This window comes from Lycium barbarum, chromosome 10, assembly GCF_019175385.1.
Source record: "Lycium barbarum isolate Lr01 chromosome 10, ASM1917538v2, whole genome shotgun sequence".
Taxonomy (NCBI): Eukaryota; Viridiplantae; Streptophyta; class Magnoliopsida; order Solanales; family Solanaceae; genus Lycium; species Lycium barbarum.
The window spans coordinates 1,699,215-1,721,513 of NC_083346.1; the positions used below are offsets into that span (position 1 = coordinate 1,699,215).

Below are 22,299 nucleotides of genomic sequence, written 5' to 3' on the forward strand. Positions count from 1 at the left end.
AGTTTTTGGCAGTTAGATGCTCACATGCATGTAAAATCCAAGTTCTTTTTTCACCTAAACCAATTTTACGTTACACTTTCTTGTCAAGGACTTCAACCTAAGATTTCAACTATAAATATAAGCAAAAATCTTAAACTTTCCATCACAGATAATTTCTTTCTACCAAAAATACCAAAATGGATCGTTCGATTTTTGTTTCCGGGTTAGTGGTTTTAGCTCTAATTATTGCAATTAGTTCTGTTAATGGAAACGATCAATGCCCTAATACCATTGTTAAGCTTTTGCCATGCAAAGGTTTTTTAATGGGAAAGGGTGATATTAGTGTCCCTTGTTGCAACGGTGTTAAGGTATTAATGAAAATGGCTACTTCTGATGATGATTTGAAGCTTCAAAATATGTGTGAATGTCTCAAGAAAGAAGCTTTGGCTATTGGAGTAATTCAAGAAAGAGCTAACCAAATTCCTCAACTTTGCAACGTCAATCTTTCTATTCCTATTGATCCTAATGTGGATTGCAAAAAGTAATATTCTCCCCCCTTTTATAACTCTTGTTTACTTTTGATTGTACAAATTATTGACCAATCAAATGGGGGAGTTGGACTGTATCTGAACGGATTAAATGGGTTGGGCATAGCGTGTGTTAAAATGAACGAAAACCAATGGAAAAGATTGTACATGTGGGAGGATCCAGACGATGTCTGATTTCATTTTCTCCGGTTGGACTATATATCTAAATGGGTTGTATACTAGCGGGCCCGAGATCCATTTGGGTCATGATTGGTGATTATTTGGCTAAATAGTGAGTCATATCTATCAATTCGCTCACTCAAAATTATTTTTCATTTATTTATTTGTTTGTCTTTTATGATTTATTTAATTATCAAATCAGACTAACAAAAGTTTTTTCTTTTCTTTATCACTATATTTAACTAACCAAACCCAACAAAATACTAATACTATCCTATGTCTTGACGATTCTTTTATGCGTCAATCTGAAACTACATGCACAATCAAATCGGCCCCAACTTCGACGAGTTGGGTGGAGTATAGCTTCATGGGGTTATATTTTTCACCTTTAGCCACATATGTTTTAATGTTAATTCAATTATGCACAGAAATAGCGCTTACTGGCCATTCTTCTAAGAAAATTATTGTCGTGTAATCTCAAATTACACTGACAAAATTCTATGACGTACCAATAAAGTTAATCATATCCTAATCTTGATCAATTTGATTCCTATTTGCTTTGAGCAGATTAAAAACTTCATCATCTACTGGAGAGTTCAAGCTGAAGAATTACAGGAATACTGGGATCATGGCTTTCAGAAGACCAAATTATAATCATCACAATTACCATTCAATACCTGATAAGAAGCCTCTAATAGTCAATTAAGTGAAGGTAAATTGAGTTCATGGCTACTTAATACTAGTAACATTTATTATTCTAATTTGAACCTTGTGTAAATTAATTGTTTTCCAACTTAATATGATCAGTCTGTTATTTTACTAATCGGTTTGTTTTTTTGGAAAATGCAGAGGTAACTCCATCAAGTGAAATACAGAAATATCTAAGAAGACTGGTCATTTCATTAAACTTAATGTGTACTGTGCTTGGATATATATGATATGATCAAATGTTTTATCTAATAAATTATTCAAACTTTTATCTACGGGTGTAAAACGGGCGGATTATGCTAAATTTGGATGGATTAAAATAAACTGAGTTAATAAATAGGCGGATCATTAATCCACCCGAAGGTTACTTAATAAGCTAAGATTGGCTGGGTAAAAATGAGATTACAATGGGTACACTCAACCCGTCCAATTTAGTTTTTTTAATTTTATTGTGTTATAAATGATTTAATTATATAAAATTTAGAAATCAATATAATATTCTTTTAATTATGACTATGTATAACATTTCAAATAAAATAAAACTTTAAAATATTTAACAAGATTTTTCATGAATCAATCTGTGCTTACATATTTAATCCAAATCAATCAAACAACGAGTAAGAATTAGTGGAGTTAGTAAATTGACGAATTAATAACTCATCCAAACTTAAGCAGATTAGACAAATCATATTTTTATAGGCTAGTTTTGACACATTTTCCCTAAATGCAAGTCTGGAGGTCTTTAAAGCAACATACTATTAAATGAAATGAAAAGTTTTACTAAAATTCTATGATAACCTAGAAGTACGATATTATTTTAAAGGCATATCTTGAAATGAGAAATTAGTATTAAATAAATGATCAAATAGTTAAATAGAAACCAAAGCAAATTAGGATTAAAAAGCTTGTTACCCTTTTCCAACTTTCTTAAACGGCTAATAAAATTGAGTCCTACGTGAATTAGGATTATAGAAATGGCTATATATATATATATATATGTTAGCGTTTTCCTATTTTTATAACTTGTCTCAATTTCCTCCGTAGTGTTACTTAGTAGTGTTGACACTCAATTTTGGCCCTCCGTATTCAAAAATTAACTTCTTTAGGCTTCCTAGTCATTAAATAGCACAATATACCGTTTTTATACATTTTTTAGCTTTAATATAATTTATTGATGATTGTCCTTATTTTTAAATAATAGGAATTTTTATCAATTTATTTTCATTTTAAATAATTATTTTGTTACAGTCGTTTGTATATAAACAACATGCTAATACAGTTTTACTTCAATTAATTAGCAAGTCTCCTTAATTCAAATCACATTTTTTACTTTATTCACAAAATTACCTTAAATATATTTTTATACTTTATTATTTTTAGTTACAGTTTATTATTACATGGAAGTCGGAGGAACTAATTTTAAACACAGATAAGATTTAGCACATGGTTTTGTGAAACCCATGGTTTTGTGAAGCCCGTGGTTTTGGCACATGGGTTTAGATAAAAAGTGATTTACCTTTGTCTATATAAACGAGGACTTCCCCTCTCATTTTTCTCACCACTTCATACTACCTTACATATATTTTTCTTCTCTCTGCACTCTCCATATTTTCTTTTCATAGGAAGACTAGCAAGACTAGCATCTTCCTCCTCTCTTTTATTTTATTTTTTTCTCTTCTTTTTTTCATACATTGTCTTTACGCTTTTATATACCTTGTCTTTACATTCATTATATGCATAGCCTTTATATTTTTATATACATTACATATATTGTCTTTATATTTATTCATGCATTTATCTTTACATTTATTCATGCATTTATTCATAATATTTGTTCATGCATTTTGTTTATATTTATTCATACATTGTCTCTACATTTTCTCTACTTTTTCTTTAAATTTGCATACATTTTTTTACTCCCCTATAAATATTTTTCATACACTTGCAAGCATTTTCTTTTACCTTTTTGACAATATCATCACATTACATGCTCATTTTTATTTTATTATTTTTTACACATTTTGTTCTTTATATTTTCTCTACATTGTCTATACATTATTTTTACATTTACATATATTTTCATTTTTATTCTTATATTTTTTACATATATCATATACATATACATTCTTACACCGTGTATACTACACCAATTATAGGGTCAAAATAAGTTTTATCTCCCTTTTATCAAGTTTAATAAACTTTATGTCAAATCACTTTTTTTAAAGGGCTTTATGTCAAATCACTTTTCAAAGACTTTATGTCATATCACTTTTCAAAGGTTTTATGTCAAATCACCTTTTAAAAGCTTTATGTCACATCCCTTATTTTTTGACTTTTTCAAACTTCTTTAACTAATATATTTTTCTTTCATTTTACAATTTATTACAAATATTACACACTTGGCCGATGAAGAAATTTCTTTCGATTTCCAAGGCCTCCCATGTACAAAAGACGGGTTTTCTATTTTAAGTTTATTCATTATTTCTTTAATTCATCCGATAGTTATTTATTCTCTTACTAACATTTTTACTAAGTGTTTATACAGGTACCCGAAGATACATCCCGAAGACGACACTCGGAAGGAACCCGAAGACTTCATCGAATTACTGTTTGTATTTACTTTCCGCATTTTTTTTATAACTGTACAAAACATAAACTCATAGTATAGTGAAAACTTTATTTTTTGGAATGACAGGTTGATATATTTATTTACTTGTCGCCTTGTTTGTTAAACTTAAAATTGTCATTCGCTTTAGGCAAGGCTTAGGCCGTCAATACTTTCATAACTAGATTAAATTGACTTGGTATAAATACTTTGTTAAATAAATTAACACTTTTGACGATTAGGCAAACATACTAGTCCATCCTTTATTTTATATTCTTTATACACTCTTAATACAACTTACATTTTATATTATTTCGTGTACACTAATACATATTTTAATTAAGTTAAATCCACCTTTTGACGCTAGGCAAATATTAAGTCGTCCATTTACAAATCTTTTATTCTTTAGAGGCATTACACATTTTCACTCATTTTTTATCCACAATTCCTTATACTTATTTTTTACCAATACTTTTTACAATTATTTTGTTCCTTATTCTTTTGATAGGATATTCATTAAACAAAAACTCTTTTTAACTAAACGGTAGAAACAAGTCAAATAAAATTCACTTTTCTGAATAATTTTGTTATATAAAATCTTTACACCAATGAATATTCGTAAATTATTTTTACATTCTTTATGCACTAATATACCTAGTTATACAATTCTTTATACATTTTAGGTTTGACGTACACTCTTTTACACTTGAAATATGTTCTTTATATGTTTAATATACATACATTCTTTTAATATACATAGACGCACATTACATAGACGCACATTCTTTATATCCTTGATATATTTATTTTTACATAGTCTTACATTTTTTTTATATATTCTTAATATAGTTATACATTCTTTACACTAACTTATATATACACTCTTTGTACTAACAGATATACTTTTATACTTACGAGGTACATTCTCTTTATATTATTTTATATATTCTTTTTTACTATACATTCTTTATGAATATTTGATACTTGATATAAATACATTTTTATACATTGTGTATACTTAGTTTATTATCACCTAGTGTAGCTTTTCATGAAGTCATAACATTTTGAAAATAATTAATAATAATGATAAACTGATAAATAATCCCCCTCTAGTGTCAGTTAAACTAAGTTTAAGGACTGTTTTCGGACAGGCTCTGAGGGATGCTTAATGCCTTCCCCTCAGGATAAATAAAACCCTTATCTAGAATCTCATAGGTTTCGTGGACTAAAATGGAGTAGACACACAAATACATATAGGTTTCCTGATTTTCCTAAAAAATAAGGTGGCGACTCTAACTTTTTTAAACCAGTTAGAAGAACCGTGAACTTGCAAACTATCTTGGACCCGTTCAAAATAGAGCGTAACAAGTAGTGTTTTGGTAACTTCAAAAACTATAGCAACACTAATGTACGTGCATCCAGTTTAATGTCAAAATGCATATTTTTTTTCGATCCCAAAACTGAAAATTGTCGAATTCAGTTAACAAAAGACCGATTGACTAACCAAGAAACTATTTTTGTTAGTTGGTATTTTCCTCCCCAAGGGTTTATCAAGATCAATACCGATAGCAGTTTCCTGCCTCATTCGAGATTAGCAGGGTATGGTAGGGTCGCACAGGATGATAAGGGAAGGTGGCTGGGCGGGTTCTACGGCCAACTTAGCATGAGAGCGACAGCAAGCTTTACATCGGAGTTATTGGCAATATATGGCGATTTAACTCTAGCAAAGAATTATAATCTAAAGAAGATCATCATCGAGACCGACTCGAGCGATGCCCTAAAGTTGCTAACTGTGAATGGTAAGATCTTTGAAAGTCACCCCGATCCCGCTGTGATGGAAGAATGCAAGATTCTTACATCCAAACTTGGAATTACTCTAATCCATACGTTGAGACAAGGAAATAATTGTGCAGATCACTTGGCGAAGTTGGGAAGGATGCAACAAGAAGATTTGGTAATAATACTTAATGCAACACATTCTATGCAACAAATGCTTCTTGGTTAGGTTATAGATCCATTTGTACTTTGTGTTCAAAAAATTGGGTACAGCTTTCAGAAGGGGAGATAAAAACTTTTTTGTTCAAAGAATGCGTTCAAAAACGTAAAGAATTAGGTACAGCTTTCAGAAGGGGAGAACAATTTAAAGAATTGGATTTCACAAGAGGTTCCAACGGCTATTTGAAGAACAAGAAAATCAAATGGCATAACCATTTATACAACATTCAGAACAATTTATAGTTTAAATGGACCCTTAACAAGCAAACCCACCCAAACCTGAGACCTACCAGCATTCAAAACAATTTAAAGTTTAAACAGACCCGTAACCAGTGTTTTAAAAGGTAGAGGTGTAAGGCGGGGCATTTTACATTTGCCTCGGCCAGACGTAATTAAGCCCCGAGGCATTGGGCGTAAGCCCCATGGGTATTTAGTGTTGCCTTTTTTATTTTTCATACTTGTTGTCTATTACTTCATATAGTAACATTAGTGTTTATATTAGTGAGGATCAATCCAAGTCAATAAGATATTAGCCATGTGTTTTAAAGACATCACCTAGGATGTTATTGTAAAAACTTTATTTAACAATATGAAGATTTGAGTAGTTTAGTTCAAAGTTTTGAAATATTGCTCTTAAAACATAGATAGTGTTTTTTCTTTCTTTTGTTATATATATTGTACTTCTAGTGACAATCTTCAATATTATCCAAAAGAAACGTAAACCATAAAATTCATCGGTAAAAGTTTGGAGGTCTAAAGCAAAAGTTTTACTAGCCTCACCCTCTAGCCACCCCTGCTTATGACTTGTAATTATATGTAACATAATTTTACAAGTATAAACAAACAATGAAATAAAAGCTCTTATGGAATACAAATCAACTCTAACATCTTTAATTTCAAACAATGAAAAGATCACAATTTATTAAAACAATATTACTATCATACTGTTCATTTTATATCAATAAACTTTATCAGTATTATGATTAAAACGTAACTCCTTCATGAATAAAATTAATTACTTTCAAATAGCGAAATAATAAAATATGATAATTTTGATACATAAGGACAAAAGACCAATGACAAGTGAAAATGTACAAATCTTCTATGTATTATTAAAATAAATAGTAAGTGATATTCTGATAAGAACCGATTTGGGGGAAACACCAAATCAAAACCTAAACGCGGAATTAAGGATAAACAAGAAATTAGGGATGAGAATTGAAGAAAGGGGATGAGAAATAGAGGGATAGAAACTAGACCCTAATGATAATGAATCTATGGACATACCTAAGTATATGAAACTTAGACCCTTCCAATCGGATTCAATCAATAGAACCTAAGCTATTTGAAATCAAGGCAAGGGAAATTCAATTGACATCCACAAATGAACAACCCTTTATGAAATCAATGGAAAAATGGTTCAAGACCAACAATGGAATCCACCATTAACTAAGCTAACCCTAAACAAACTATCACTCCTTAGAGTATTCAATACATAATTCATCCAATCTAGATAATCTAAGTAATTGAAATGAAAGACAAGCTATATATACAAGCTAAGTAAAGAAGACTAATAGGAAATTACAATGCTACCCTTAATGAAGTAAGGGTCTTGTTTGGCTAGTCTTCTTAGTGTAGTCTTCAATTCAAGAATTGGCCTTCAATGGCCAAACACGCCCCTCCTTGCATAGATGGCCCTCTAATCAATCTTGCATGCATGGCCTTCTTGCAATCATAACCTTCTTTGAGCAAATAGCCAACTCCCGATCTTGTCCAAGTTTGCAAATATAGCCAATTTACAGAAATGCCCTTGTTTGCACGTTTGGCCACTTTGCGCATTTGGTCTCCTTTCTAGTTTCTTCTTCAATCAACTCCCAAGCCACCTTCCACACATCATAAGCCATCTTGTGTGGCTTGTATGAGCCTCCAAACGCCTCAAACGACTTCCTCATCTTCGATGTAGCTTGTAGAGCTTGAAGTCTCATATCTCGTCCCTGAATGTATGTCTTGAAATGAAGTGTGCTAAGTAGGATCATATCATCCTCCCCTTCTTCAAAAGGATTCGTCCTCGAATCTGTACCTTGCAAAATATAGAAGAGAATGAGTACAAACTCTTTCACAAAACAAGCAAGGTAGTCATCATAAGGTCAATGATAATTCCTAAAGTAAGCAGAGCATGCAAACAACATACTAAATAGCTCACTTTTATGATATAACCAAGCATCAAATGGATCTAAAAAGAACATGTATCCAAATAATGCCAAAGACATTTGGCTATTCAAGTCATTTTGACAAAAGGGTAAATCAAAGAACCCAATGCAAATAGAAACGCCAACATGCAAGTCTACATTGCTCCTAGCAATTAAGAAGCTTACATAATCTCCCCTTAAGTCAAGAAACAAGTGAAATACCTCATGACTAAGTGTAATATCACCAATAAGCCCAACCCAAGTCAAGGGTCCAATCATCACACTAGTCCACCAAAAGTAAGGAATCACTCCTAAGTCATCATCGGGGTCAAATACAAAGGTATCACCCCCACTACTTTTCCCACATTCCCCATGCAAGCCCAACATGAAATCAAGTAATAATACTAGCAAATTATCACATGAATGGAAAGAAGTGTTACTACTATGCTCAACACACCAAGAAGTTACCTCCATGGCTTTAGAAAGCCCAAGACTAAGTATGAGCCAAGAATACATACCGTCCTTAGAGGAAGTAAGAGATGTGATTTCATACCAAAGTGTAGTCCAATGAGGTCTTCTCCAATGGGTACCCTCTTCAAGTTTCCTCTTTTGATGAAACTCCACAAACAAGTTAATCATATAATCAACTTCATCAAAAGAAGGATTTTTACCTTTAGGCTTTTCAAACCTATGCCAAGCTAAGAGTAGCATCTCTTCATCCCTTACGATAAAAGATCTAGCACAGTCTTTCCAAGAAGTGTGCTCTTTCCTTTTCAAATTGCTCCCCTTCTTTAAAGAGCACTCATCACTTATGGAAGCCTTTTCCAAATTCGACGTTGGTCCATCAAGTGGGTCACAAACCCTCAAGAAGGACTTTTCTTCTTCGGGAAAGGTGTCAACAACTTCAACCACTCCATGTTTGTCATCAAGACCAAGCCCATCATCATCCCATAGTGGGTTACTAAATACCTTGTAGTCTCCAAAGGACACTTCATTTGCAACATTACCAAGCATCCCACAAGGTACATGACTATTCACATGATCAATTTCCTCAATATCGTCACTAAATTGAGGCTCATTAAGCACATCACAAAGTTTCTCAAATAGGGGATTATCATGCCAAGAAAATTAATCAAAACAAGTATCCACAGTAGTTGGACATAAATCGATCTTGCTAGAAGAATCAATTCGGTCATCGCTAGGATCAACTAGTGGGTGAACTATCATTTCACATGACAATGTACTAACATGCAAATCATAGGCATCAACACTAGGTGGACACAACTTGAACTCAAAAAAAGAGTCAAGATAGTCATCAATAGGATCAACTAGAGTTGGAGCACCCATATCAAACACATTGTCAATTGTCACAATTGCACTAAGCTCACCACAAGGCAAAGACTCATTAAGCTCAATTAAGGACAAGCTGTCATTTACACTCACTTTGACAACATTATCAATCACATCATTTGTGGTGTTAAGAGTAGCTGTTTTACCTTAAAGTTCACATTCATCTCCTTTGCCTTGGGTTTCAACTTTGGAGCTCGTTTGCTCTTTTGGGAATCTCTCAACCACCTCAAGAACCTTCAAAGGTTGAGGGTCATCATTAGGTTTGCTTCCGAGAATACCTGCACTATCATTAAGACTACTAGAGAAGAAAGAAAAGTCACAAGGGTTAGATAAAGGTTATGACAACTCCCTCACATCACTCCTCACATCCTCTCCTTTTTCCTCTCTAGAGTTGTCACTTTTGACTCCCTTACTCCTCTCAATCTTTTCTCTCACAGTTTGTTGGACCTTGTGGACTTGTCCTTGCATTTGGAGAACTAGCTCCGTCATTTCCTTGAGGTTTTCTTGTGCCCCTTTTATATGATCTCCTATGCACTTGAAGTCTTCTCTTATCTCTTTGAACCCACGACTTGTTTTTGTTTCTTCTTTAGGTTCATTCCTCGCTTGAAGCCCGTCATTCCTCCTACTTCCTTCACCTATCGTCACTCATCTCCTACCTTCCATAACATATCCAACTTGAGAACATGGTAACCTCGGATTAGAATAAGAGTAATGATTCATTGCATTTCTTGGAGTAGGATAAGATGTCGGACTTGAGTAGTCGCCACAAGAACTTCCAAAACCAGCAAGTTGGTTACCTCTCGTCAACACTTCTCTCCTTCTACCCTTCACACCATAGCCATATTGAGAACATGACACCTCCGGATTAGGATAAGAATCATAGTTCATTGTGTTTCTTGGATTAAGAAATGTGCCATCTCTTCTTCTCCTCGAACTATTCCTACTTGGACCAATCCACACACTTATACCATTTTGCTTGGAATAGAAAGTATTACATGGCGATGCACCTGAATACCTATTAGAAGATCCCACATAATAGTTTTGTTCAATCCCATTATCTTCACAAGTATATTTACCACAAAGCGCATAGCCATTAGGTTCATAATCACTACATTCTTCCCATTCTTGCAAGTTCTTATCAAGTGGTTCATACCGAAAGTGTGAGGAAGGAGCAAACCTCAACTCACCTCCATGTCCATAGTGTGTATAATGAGACTCTTCATGCTCGTATCCACCATAGGACCCTTCTTCATACTCGTCTACTCCTTCTTCTTCATAAGCCTCATGAGGTGTTGCCTCACAGTTTCCCTCGGAGTAGTATTCTTCACCCTCGTACAAGTTATGATCATATCGCCCATGTTCCTCATACGACTCGTGAGCCCCATCACCTTCATATTCATTGTAAGAATAGTGATGCTCATATCCCATGTCATCTTCCTCATAGCCTCCGTCACCCTCATAGTCATACCCTCCATTGCTAGAGGCATAACCTTCAAAATCATCTCCACAAGACTCGGAAGCTATGGATGACATCCTTATCTCTCCTTCTCCTTATGTCTCCTCTTCGTGTACCTACAAAACGATCAAACAAGATTAGTAGAAAAAGCTCCTCACATCACTCGTATTTGCACTCAAACTTACCTCTCAACCTAAGCTTCTTCCAAAGTTGGTCAAAAACCCTTTTCAATCCAAACTCAATTCACAAGATCGCTAACCTTTGTGGAGGAATAGATTCTTGTTAATTGAAAGATGGACGACTCGATAAAGCAAAAAGACTTGAGCCAAGAAGATTCAATGAGGTGTAAACGAGAAAAGCTTGAAAAGAATTGGCACGAAAGAAAGACGGACTCAAGAACTAGCGTACACAAGTAGAGCAATTACTAAATGCACACTAGTGGAAGAAAACATGAAAAATACGAAATGCAAAAATCGAGAATGAAATAAAATTTCGGGCCCGGGTAGGTGATAACTTGAAAACACGGCCGTGAAGCCCCAATTGATCTAAGGTATCAATATGAAACAACTAAAAATTTCAAGTTTCTATACTCGTCTTTTTTTTTTTTTTGCTCCCTACCAAAAGATTAGGGACACAAAACCAACAAGGAATCCCAAGAAATTTTCTGGAATTGAAATGAATTGAGAACAAGATTTGAGGCTTGAGAATGAGATGAAAGTGAAAGGAATCAAAGTTGAATCAAGATACAGATACCTTGAAATGTACTATTGATACTTGGATTATACGGCTGGAACTTGATTTATACGGACCAATTGTACGATGGGATTTGTATTTTTACAGTCCGTACAATTTCTTACGGATCGTAGAATGGTCCGTCAAACAGTAACAGTACGTAGCAAACTTGGACTTCAATTATACGGTTGGCCAAAAAAGTTATACGGTCCGTTAATTTTTATACGAAATTGTAACCGTAGAATAGGAAAAGTAAGTGGGCAACTTGGCGTCCAATTGACGAAGAGATTATATGGACTGTTGAATTTTATACGGTCCGTATATTGGCACCGTATTTTAGTAACAGTAGCTCAAATTTGTGGCTCCCAATTCACGATGGAAATATACGATCCGTGGATTTTTATACGGTCCGTATATTTTGGACCATATTTCCCACAACAATGACCTATTGTACTTGTTCAACTCGATCTTTGGTTGGATATTCTGAATTTCCTTGACTTGTTGGACCCACACAACCTAGTATTTTCCCCTTTGGGGTAGGAAAACACCTTTTGACAACTTTGGGAAAAATATTTTGGATCAAACACAACCTTGGGTCATCTTCTTCGTCATGAATATATGAAGATCTTCAAGAACATTCAAATTTTCAACTACTTCAATTCCAACTCCAATTGACCCCAAATTTTGGATCTAGCCTCCCCTCCACCTAGAGAACAAAGCCCACTCCAAATTGAGACCAATTGAACACGTAAAATTGAAGACCCACTTGCTTGTTCTTCAAGTTCTTCAAACCTTCAAAATCCAAAAATGGTAGATCCCTCAAATTAACTCAAATTTCGGATCTAAGTTCCTTTTCTCCTAAACAACAAAGACCAATACCAATTAAATCTCAATTTTACCAAAGTCAACCAAACCCACTGGAGTTCTTCAAGCTTTGATGAAGCTTTGATGGTGAAAACTTCAAAACCCAACCAAATAACTTCAAACTTTGGATTTAGAGGTTTTTGATAGCAACAAACTCAAATTCGGCCTCAAATCCACCAAAGTAACAACACAAGAACAATTTTTGAATTTTTTATGAATTTTCAGATTTTTGATTTTTTTGAGATTTTCAAATTTTGAGCCTAGGATTAGAAATTGTAGGAACAATCTTTTAACCTGGCTCTGATACCAAATGTTAAGAATCGATTTGGGGGAAACGCCAAATCAAAACCTAAACGCGGAATTAAGGATAAACAAGAAATTGGGGATGAGAATTGAAGAAAGGGGATGAGAAATAGAGGGATAGAAACTAGACCCTAATGATAATGAATCTATGGACATACCTAAGTATATGAAACCTAGACCCTTACAATCGGATTCAATCAATAGAACCTAAGCTATTTGAAATCAAGGCAAGGGAAATTCAATTGAAATCCACAAATGAACAACCCTTCATGAAATCAATGGAAAAATAGTTCAAGACCAACAATGGAATCCACCATTAACTAAGCTAACCCTAAACAAACTATCACTCCTTAGAGTATTCAATACATAATTCATCCAATCTAGATAATCTAAGTAATTGAAATGAAAGACAAGCTATATATACAAGTTAAGTAAAGAAGACTAATAGGCAATTACAATGCTACCCTTAATGAAGTAAGGGTCTCGTTTGGCTAGTCTTCTTAGTGTAGTCTTCAATTCAAGAATTGGCCTTCAATGGCCAAACACGCCCCTTTTTGCATAAATGGCCCTCTAATCAATCTTGCATGCATGGCCTTCTTGCAAGCATAATCTTATTTGAGCAAATAGCCAACTCCCGACCTTGTCTAAGTTTGCAAGTATAGCCAATTTGCATAAATGTCCCTGTTTGCACGCTAGGCCACTTTGCGCATTTGGTCCCCTTTCTAGTAACTTCTTCTTCAATCAGCTCTCAAGCCACCTTCCACACATCATAAGCCATCTTGTGTGGCTTGTAGGAGCCTCCAAAAGACTCAAACTACTTCCTCATCTTCCATGTAGCTTGTAAAGCTTGAAGTCTCATATCTCGTCCTTGAATGTACGTCTTGAAATGAAGTGTGCTAAGTAGGATCATATCATATTCACCCTCATAATGTTCTTAAATAGTAAATATGCAATACTACGACTTGTTATTTGAGTTACTCCCAATTTTCTTATTTACATAGATGAAAAAATATTAAGTACCATTCATTTGTTAAAGAATTATGAGGGTCAATGATTATAATTAATGGATTTAATATATAATTTGTATAAGAACTGTTAGGCGAGCCCCGAGCATTGGCATTATGCGTGTTTAAGGTGTACAATTGGGCGCTTAGGCGTAAGCCTCACAAGAACTAAGCTCAGCACGTGAGTCCCAGGGCATTTTGCCAGTGGCTCGCCCCTGGGCGAGTCCTGAAACTGCCTTTTAAAACACTGCCCGTAACAAGTAACAAACCCGACTCGAGACCTATCGGCATTCAAAACAATTTAAAGTTTAAATAGTCCCGTAACAAGTAACAAACCCGACCCGAGACCTACCAGCAAGGATAATTAAAACAGTACCAAGTGTAATACTTGCTCTAATCTTCGTAGGTTTTCATTTGTGTTTGTTAACTAGGGATTTTGCCACATCATCAGCTGGGTAAAATTTTGGTGGTTTAACGGTGGGTTCTTTGTCGTGTTTAGGGAAAACGCTATTGTTTTTCTTCTTTATTGCCCAAAGACCTCTTTTATGGTACATTCTTGAACGGGAGAATTTACCAACACCACGAAATAGGTCTGGGTTACGAAGAGTTTTGCTCTGCTTGAAGTGTGAGTGTGTGTGATTTCGCTGATGAAAATAAACCTAGTAGTTGATTTATACATGGTGTAGTGAGGGTTTCTGCATATGGGCCTATGTGGTACTGAGAGGCCAATGGGTAATTTGCAGGATTTCCTTCGCTTGGGGTGGTCTTTAATTTTTGTACCCTCTTTAATTTTTGGCCATCGCTAAAAGCTTCTTGGTTCTGAGTTTGAACCCCTGCTAAGTTAAAAACTTAAAAAAAAAATCACAAGGCATAAGTTGGATTCGTAGGGCATAAGTTGGACCCATGTCTTAAGGCATAAGTTGGGTTTCAAACTCTGCCTTAAGCCCCAAAAAAAAATTACTGGAATTTTGCAAACCTCTGCCTTAAGGCATAATTTTGGGTAAAAGACTGCCTTAAGGCATAAGTTGGGCTTGCGAATCCCAACTTATGTCTTGCAATTTTATTTTATTTTTTTTACTGAGCCTGGGTTCAAACCCAGGACCTCTGGGTGTTAAGTGAAGGAAAAATATTAAAGCCTACCAATTTGAGGGCTAAAAATTAAAGACCACCCCAAATGAAGGACAATCTGCAAAAAAAAAAAATGGAGCCCAATGTGTTATATGGGCTGGACCAGATTGATTGATTAGTCATGATACAATTTGCTTAATAGCCTGTTGTTGGCCAAGCTTCATTCTACTTATTTTGAAAAATACTTTTGGAAAAAGTATAAATAATACTTCATCCGTCCAGATTTGTTTGGAGGTTGATCAGTTTGGGAGTCAAACAACTCTTTCTTTAACAATTTTTTTCAACTCTTTTCACATAATGTGAATTATTAGTTATGCAGACTTATAGTACTTTTTACGTAGTTTTCAAATATGTATTTCTTATTATAAAATACTCGAAGAATGTTTAAAATTAGGTTAAAAAAAATGACTCCCCAAATTGGTCAACCTTCAAACAAATTGGGACTGAAGGAGTAGCATATTGTGTTTAGCTAATCAATTTAAAAATCAATTTTTCCAATATTAAAGTAGTACTTTGTGCTTGGCTAAAGTTTCAAAACTCACCCTCACCGCCACCACTACCCAAACCGCAACCCACTCCCCTTACCAGACAACAACCCCCCCCCCCCCCCCACACACACACGCACTAACACCTCCCCAACCCCTCACCTACCCATCACTATCCACCCCACCGCACCCCACCCACCACGCAACCCCTCACCCCATTCACCCTACTTACCAACCTTAACCCCAACCAACCCCCCACCCACCACCACTACAAACATCTCCATCATTACTAGCAAACATTAGTGTTTCAATTAATATTTTTATTTTCTTAATTTTGTATTTATTTTCTAATATTAGTTACTTTTTTATTTAAATTGTATATTTCTTATGTTTAGATAAATATATTATGCACATTCAGATGTTGAACACGAAGATGATTCAACTGGTTTTAGTTGACTTCTCTTTTGGAGGGTAAATTGTTGGTTAGAGCAATTTGTTTTCATTGAAATATAACCAAAAAAAATCCCAGGTGGGGTACACTTACTCGTAATGAACCTATATGACATGAATTTGAACTAGTCGGTATAAATTTTATCTCTTAAGAACCGTACATGTACCTTTTAATGCATACGATTCATAAAAATTATGAATCAATGTATAGTAATATTGTTACTGGTTCAAATCCAGTAACAAAAAAACTCATCCACAAGAAAACCAAAGGGATAACAGCATTTTTAGTTCCTTAGTTGCTGAATTCTAATTTTAATCCTTGTGATTTATGACTTAGATATATAATCTTTAATTAACAAAGATGTGTGCTTTTTGTTCCCTTTATATAGGAAATGTGTTATATTTAGACTATTTATAGAATCATATTACACTCAGACATGAGTAACAATACTTATTGAACATTACACAGGATAATTCAGTAGTTTCATGATTGATAATGCGATAATTTTGTGAAGAGTCAAAGAGAGAAGGATTAAAAGTGCATCACTTGAATTAATTGAAGGTTCAAAGTGCTTAGCTAAATATCACTAGGACCAAACTCATAATTTAACAATAACTAAGGGACCAAATCTACAAGTCCCCCTACACCAAAATGCAGTTGAAATGGTTATTGGACAATATAATTAATGAAGTTTTGTTATATATCCCTACACCAAAATGCAGATGAAATGGTTCTTGGACTATATAGTTAATGAAGTTTTGGTATATGCCCCACACCAAAAAACAGATGAAATGGTTCTTGGACTATATAGTTAGTGAAGTTTTGTTATATGTCGCTACACCAAAATGCAGTTGAAATGGTTCTTGGACTATATATTTCATAATAATCAGGCCTGTCACTACTTCAACTAGATATTGTAGAAATAGCTTGATAGTTTTGCACTAGCACTAATAAAAACATAGCAAATTAGGCTAAGACCAAAAAATGACCCCTTGTTCAATCTCTTTCACAACATTTCTTATTTTGATTTTGATAATTGTCCCTTACAAAAATGGTCACTCTAGATCTTCAATCCATATTGAAGGTTATGGTCCCCTAGAGCAAGCCATTGTCTTAGTAATGGTCAATTTTATGTTTTCCCTCCTCCAAGAGAAGGGCATGGACCTCGTGCACCGAAACAACGAGCAGTTATAAATGATTATTCGCTTGTAAGACCCGAGCATGATCTTGCAATTGATCATGCTGGACCAGAACAAAAGGAAGAGGTCAAAGATTACCAACCTAAAAGATCGGGGGATGGTTCTGAATATTGTCGTTGTGTTCCAAATGAAGGGCTAGAGGTCGACTAATCACCCAATTCACCGAGACATAATAAACTAGGACATAGCCTTGGTATGGGTCATAGTGCACCACCAAAACAAGAGTAAATTTACAAGCTATCCTAAAATTATATGTAGTTGCATCTGCAAAATAATGGTTGTGTCACACAGTTGGTGAATTTCAATTTCAGATAATTGTAATTTTTCTTTCTTTTTTTAACTATTACAAAAGCATATTCATCTTGATCCTAACAATCGAAGTAGTTGAATGGTCAATGATTTGGTTCGGTTAGGTTTACGATTCAAAACTTTTTTTCAATACTCACAATCCTTATTATTCCCTCTGTCCTAATTTATGTGGCACACTTTTTATTTTAGTCTGTCTCAAAAAAATATCACCTTTCTATATTTAGAAACAATTTAATTTTATGAAATGATGTACAACCACACAAATATCCAAGACTTGTTTTAGATCACATATTTCAAAAGACTTCTTTTTTTTCTTAAACTCCGTGCCAAGTTAGATGGTGCCAAATAAATTAGAATAGAAGTAGTTAATAATCCTAGTGATTGAATTTCTATGCTTAGTCTGATAGGAAATGGCGATGGTGTAAAGATTTAAGCTATACGTTATTAATATATATATTTTAACATGTAATAACACATAGCTTAAATATCATTTTTAAATTAAGGTTACCAATCGATAAAGGTTTACTTATAACTTTTTATATCACATATAGAATTTAAACTCGATATATTTTAGAAGATGATCAACTAGATGCTCACATGTAAAATCAAACTTCTATATCGGAGTCACGCTTTTTTTGCTTTCAAGTTTCTTATTTAGTTTAACAATTGAATAATTGATAACTTAAATTGCTAGCTATAGACTATAGTGATAGATACCTTAGGATTAATCATAGATTGAACATCGAAGAGATAATAGTTTGTCATCCTTACTTTATGAGGAGGAAAAAAAAAAGATGAAAGAAATATTGTGTTGTAGTGTGGGGAACATGTTGTAAAGTGAGGTTAGTGTAGTGAAAGATAGAGTTGAGAGTAAGTGTCTAACTAATTCACTACAAAAGAGAATAATTTTCTATGTTGAAGGAACATGTTCTTTTGGTGGAGCTTTGGACTCTTCAACTAGTCCGGAATTGTTTGAGTCACACGATGTTGGCGGGTTGTTGTATCTTGGAGGGGACAAGTCAGAGTATTACTGCTGGACTGGTGAAGATTATATCGCAGTGGGCTTGAATCTCCTTAAAGAGAGTGAAGGAAGATATTTTATTGATAAACTCTGTGAATATCTGAATGCTCTCTACAATCCCCACAACATAAAATAAATAGCAGCCCTTTATAATAGTATAAAACTTACTTTAACTCAAAATAGAAAAACCTATTCCTATACTAATTTGACTATAAATTCTAATTGAACATGGATTAAAATACTCAATCCTAACTAATTTTGGTTTCCTATAATTTTTAATTATTATTTCCAACAGAAAGCGAGATATTCAACCTGAACAATCATTTATTTATAATTTTTCTTCATTTTGTTCATTTTATTGTAATTTCAACTGTAATTTATCGATATATTCACCAACAGTTAATGAAAACGCATTTATAAACATAAATTTTTAGTGTCAATTAATTACTTAGATTTTCCTCTTGATGATCTAGATATACGATAGTTCTTACCAAACTTGTATATGCATTGATGTGAGAGATAATAAATCAGCAACATCTGAAAAAATCCCTTTTGGAAAAGCTTCAGAGTAATATATTTCATTTTCTTTTATTCTTCTTTCTTCAAAAAAAAAAAAAACTTTTATTTTGAAATGGATACACATGTTTTATGCTTCTATTACATATATATAGTCCAATAATTCACATTTTTTGGCAGTTAGATGCTCAGATGCATGTAAAATCCAAGTTCTTTTTTCACCTAAACCATTTTTACGTTACACAGCTTTCTTTTCAAGGACTTCAACCTAAGATTTCAACTATAAATATAAGCAAAAATCTTAAATTTTCCATCACAAATAATTTCTTTCTACCAAAATACCAAAATGGATCGTTCGATTTTTATTTCCGGGTTGGTGGTTTTAGCTCTAATTATTGCAATTAGTTCTGTTAATGGAAACGATCAATGCCCTAATACCATTGTTAAGCTTTTGCCATGCAGAGGTTTTTTAATGGGAAAGGGTGATATTAGTGTCCCTTGTTGCAATGGTGTTAAGGGATTAATGAAGATGGCTACTTCTGATGATGATTTGAAGCTTCAAAATATGTGTGAATGTCTCAAGAAAGAAGCTTTGGCTATTGGAGTAATTCAAGAAAGAGCTAAGCAAATTCCTGAACTTTGCAACATCAATCTTTCTATTCCTATTGATCCTAATGTGGATTGCAAAAAGTAATATTCTCCCCCCTTTTATAATTCTTGTTTACTTTTGATTTTACAAATTATTGACCAATCAAATGGGCGAGTTGGACTATATCTGAACAGATTAAATGGGTTGGGCATAGCGTGCTTAATTACATTTTCTTAATTACTTGGGTTAAGATGAACGTAACAACTGGAAAAGATTGAATATGTGAGAGGATCGTGAGAGGATCCAAACGAATTCTGATTTCATTTTTAATAGTTAGGCTATATATCTAAAAGGATTGTGTACTAGCGGGCCCGAGATCCATTTGGGTCATGATGGGTGATTATTTGGGCTAAATAAGGAGTCATATATAGCTCAATTCACTCACTCAAAATTATTTTTCATTTATTTATTTGTTTTCTTTTATAATTTATTTAATTATCAAATCAAACTAACAAAAGTTTTTTCGTTTCTTTATCACGATTATATCTAACCAACTAAACCCGGAAAAATACTAATACTATCCTACGTCTTGATGATTCTTTTATGCGTCAAATACACAATCAAATGGGCCCCACCTTAGATGAGTTGGGTGGAGTATAGCTTCATGGGGTTATATTTTTCACCCTTAGCCACATATGTTTTATTGTTAACTCAATTATGCACAGAAATAGGATTTACTGGTCATTCTTCTGATAAAATTATTGTCGTGTAATCTCAAATTGCACTAATAAAATTCAATGACGCACTGATAAAGTTAATCATATCCTAATCTTGATCAATTTTGATTCCTATTTGCTTTGAGCAGATTAAAAACTTCATCATCAACTGAAGAGTTCAAGCTGAAGAATTACAAGAATACTGGGATCATGGCTTTCAGAAGACCAAATTATAATCATCATAGTTACCATTCAATCCCTCATAAGAAACCTCTAATTGTCAATTAAGTGAAGGTAAATTAAGTCCATGGCTACTTAATACTAGCAACATTTATTATTCTAATTTGAACCTTGTGTAAATTAATTGTCTTCCCACTTATTATGATCAGTCTATTATTTTACTAATCGGTTTGTTTTTTGGAAAATGCAGAGGTATCTCCATCAAGTGGAATACAGAAATATCTACGAAGACTATGTACTGTGCTTAAATATGTATGATATGATCAAAAAATTCATCTAATAAAATGTTCGGACTTTTATCTACGGGTGTACAACGGGCGGATTATGCTGAATTTGAATGGATTAAAACAGACTGAGTTGATAAATAGATGGGTTATTAATACACCCGAAGGTTACTTCAACTAAGATTGGCTTGGTCAAAATGGGATTACAATGGGCCATAACTCAACCCGTCCAAATTTATTTTTTTTAATTCTATTTTCTTATAAATTTTTTACTTATATAAAATTTAGAAACCAATACAATATTCTTTTAATTATGACTGTATAAAACATATTAAATAAAAAAAAAATTAACAAGATTTTTTTTTTCATGAATCAATCCGTGCTTACATATTTAATCCAAATCAGTCAAACTGCGAGTTCAAATTAGTGGAGTTAACAAATTACCGAATTAATAACTCATCCAAACTTAAGCAGATTAGACAAATCATATTTTTATAGGCTAGTTTTGACACTTTCTACCTAAATGCAAGTCTAGAGGTCTTTAAAGCAACATATTATTAAATGAAATGAAAAGCTTTTACTAAAATTCTATTCTATGATAACCTAGAAGAACAATATTATTTTAGAGGAAAATAATCTTGAAATGAGAAATTAGTATTAAATTAACTGATCAAATAGCTAAATAGAAACCAAAAGCAAATTAGGATGAAGAAGCTTCCATTTGTTTCCTTTTTCCAACTTTCTTAAACGGCTAATAAAATTGAGTCCTACATGAATTAGGATTATAGAAATGGCTATATATATGTCAGCGTTTTCCTATTTTTATAACTTGTCTCAAATTCCTCCGTAGTTTTACAACTTATTAGCGTTTTGGTAACATCAAAAACTATGGCAACATTAATGTACGTGCATCCGGTTTACTGTCAAAAAGCATATTTTTTCCAATCCCAAAAATTGAAAATTGTCGAATTCAGTTAACAAAAGACCGATTGACTAACCAAGAACCTATTTTCATGAGTTGGTCTTTTCTTCCCCAAGGGTTCTCGCGCGGGATGATAAGGGAAGGTAGCTGGGTGGGTTCTACGGCCGACTTAGCATGAGAGGGACATCGAGCCTCACATCGCAGTTATGGGCAATATATGGCAGTTTGACTCTAGCAAAGAATTATAATCTAAAGAAGGTCATCATCGAGACCGACTCAAGCGACGCCCTGAAGTTGCTAATTGTGAGTGGTAACATCTCTGAAAGTCACCCCGATCGCACTGTGATGGAAGAATGCAAGTGTCTTATATCCAAACTTGGAGTTACTCTAATCCATACATTGAGACAAGGAAATAATTGAGCGGATCACTTGGCGAAGTTGGGAAGGATGCAACAAGAAGACTTGGTAATAATACATAATCCACCACATTCCATGCAAGAATTACTTCTTGCTGACATGGCTCACGTAGCGTATGCTAGGTATCCGAAACATGTAACCTAACTAGCGATAGGACAAATACAATGAAGTTGTAACATTTGTAAAAATC

At 33.8% G+C, this 22,299-nt stretch overlaps 1 protein-coding gene across 3 annotated transcripts; it reads left to right on the forward strand.

Annotated features, from left to right (window-relative positions):
* Window positions 1-116: 116 nt before the first annotated feature.
* LOC132614272 (non-specific lipid-transfer protein 1-like) lies at window positions 117-20,847 on the forward strand. 3 transcript variants are annotated; one of them, XM_060328687.1, is made up of 3 exons: window positions 117-520; window positions 20,456-20,600; window positions 20,737-20,847. In XM_060328687.1, exons 1-2 carry the CDS (start codon window positions 177-179, stop codon window positions 20,592-20,594), a joined length of 483 nt encoding a protein of 160 aa, XP_060184670.1. In that variant the 5' UTR covers window positions 117-176; the 3' UTR covers window positions 20,595-20,600; window positions 20,737-20,847. The 3 variants fall into 3 exon arrangements, with proteins under 3 accessions (XP_060184670.1, XP_060184668.1, XP_060184669.1); XM_060328685.1 differs by lacking the exons at window positions 20,456-20,600; window positions 20,737-20,847 and adding exons at window positions 1,254-1,398; window positions 1,536-1,667 and having other exon boundaries at window positions 129-520; XM_060328686.1 differs by lacking the exon at window positions 117-520 and adding an exon at window positions 19,298-19,691.
* Window positions 20,848-22,299: the final 1,452 nt, after the last annotated feature.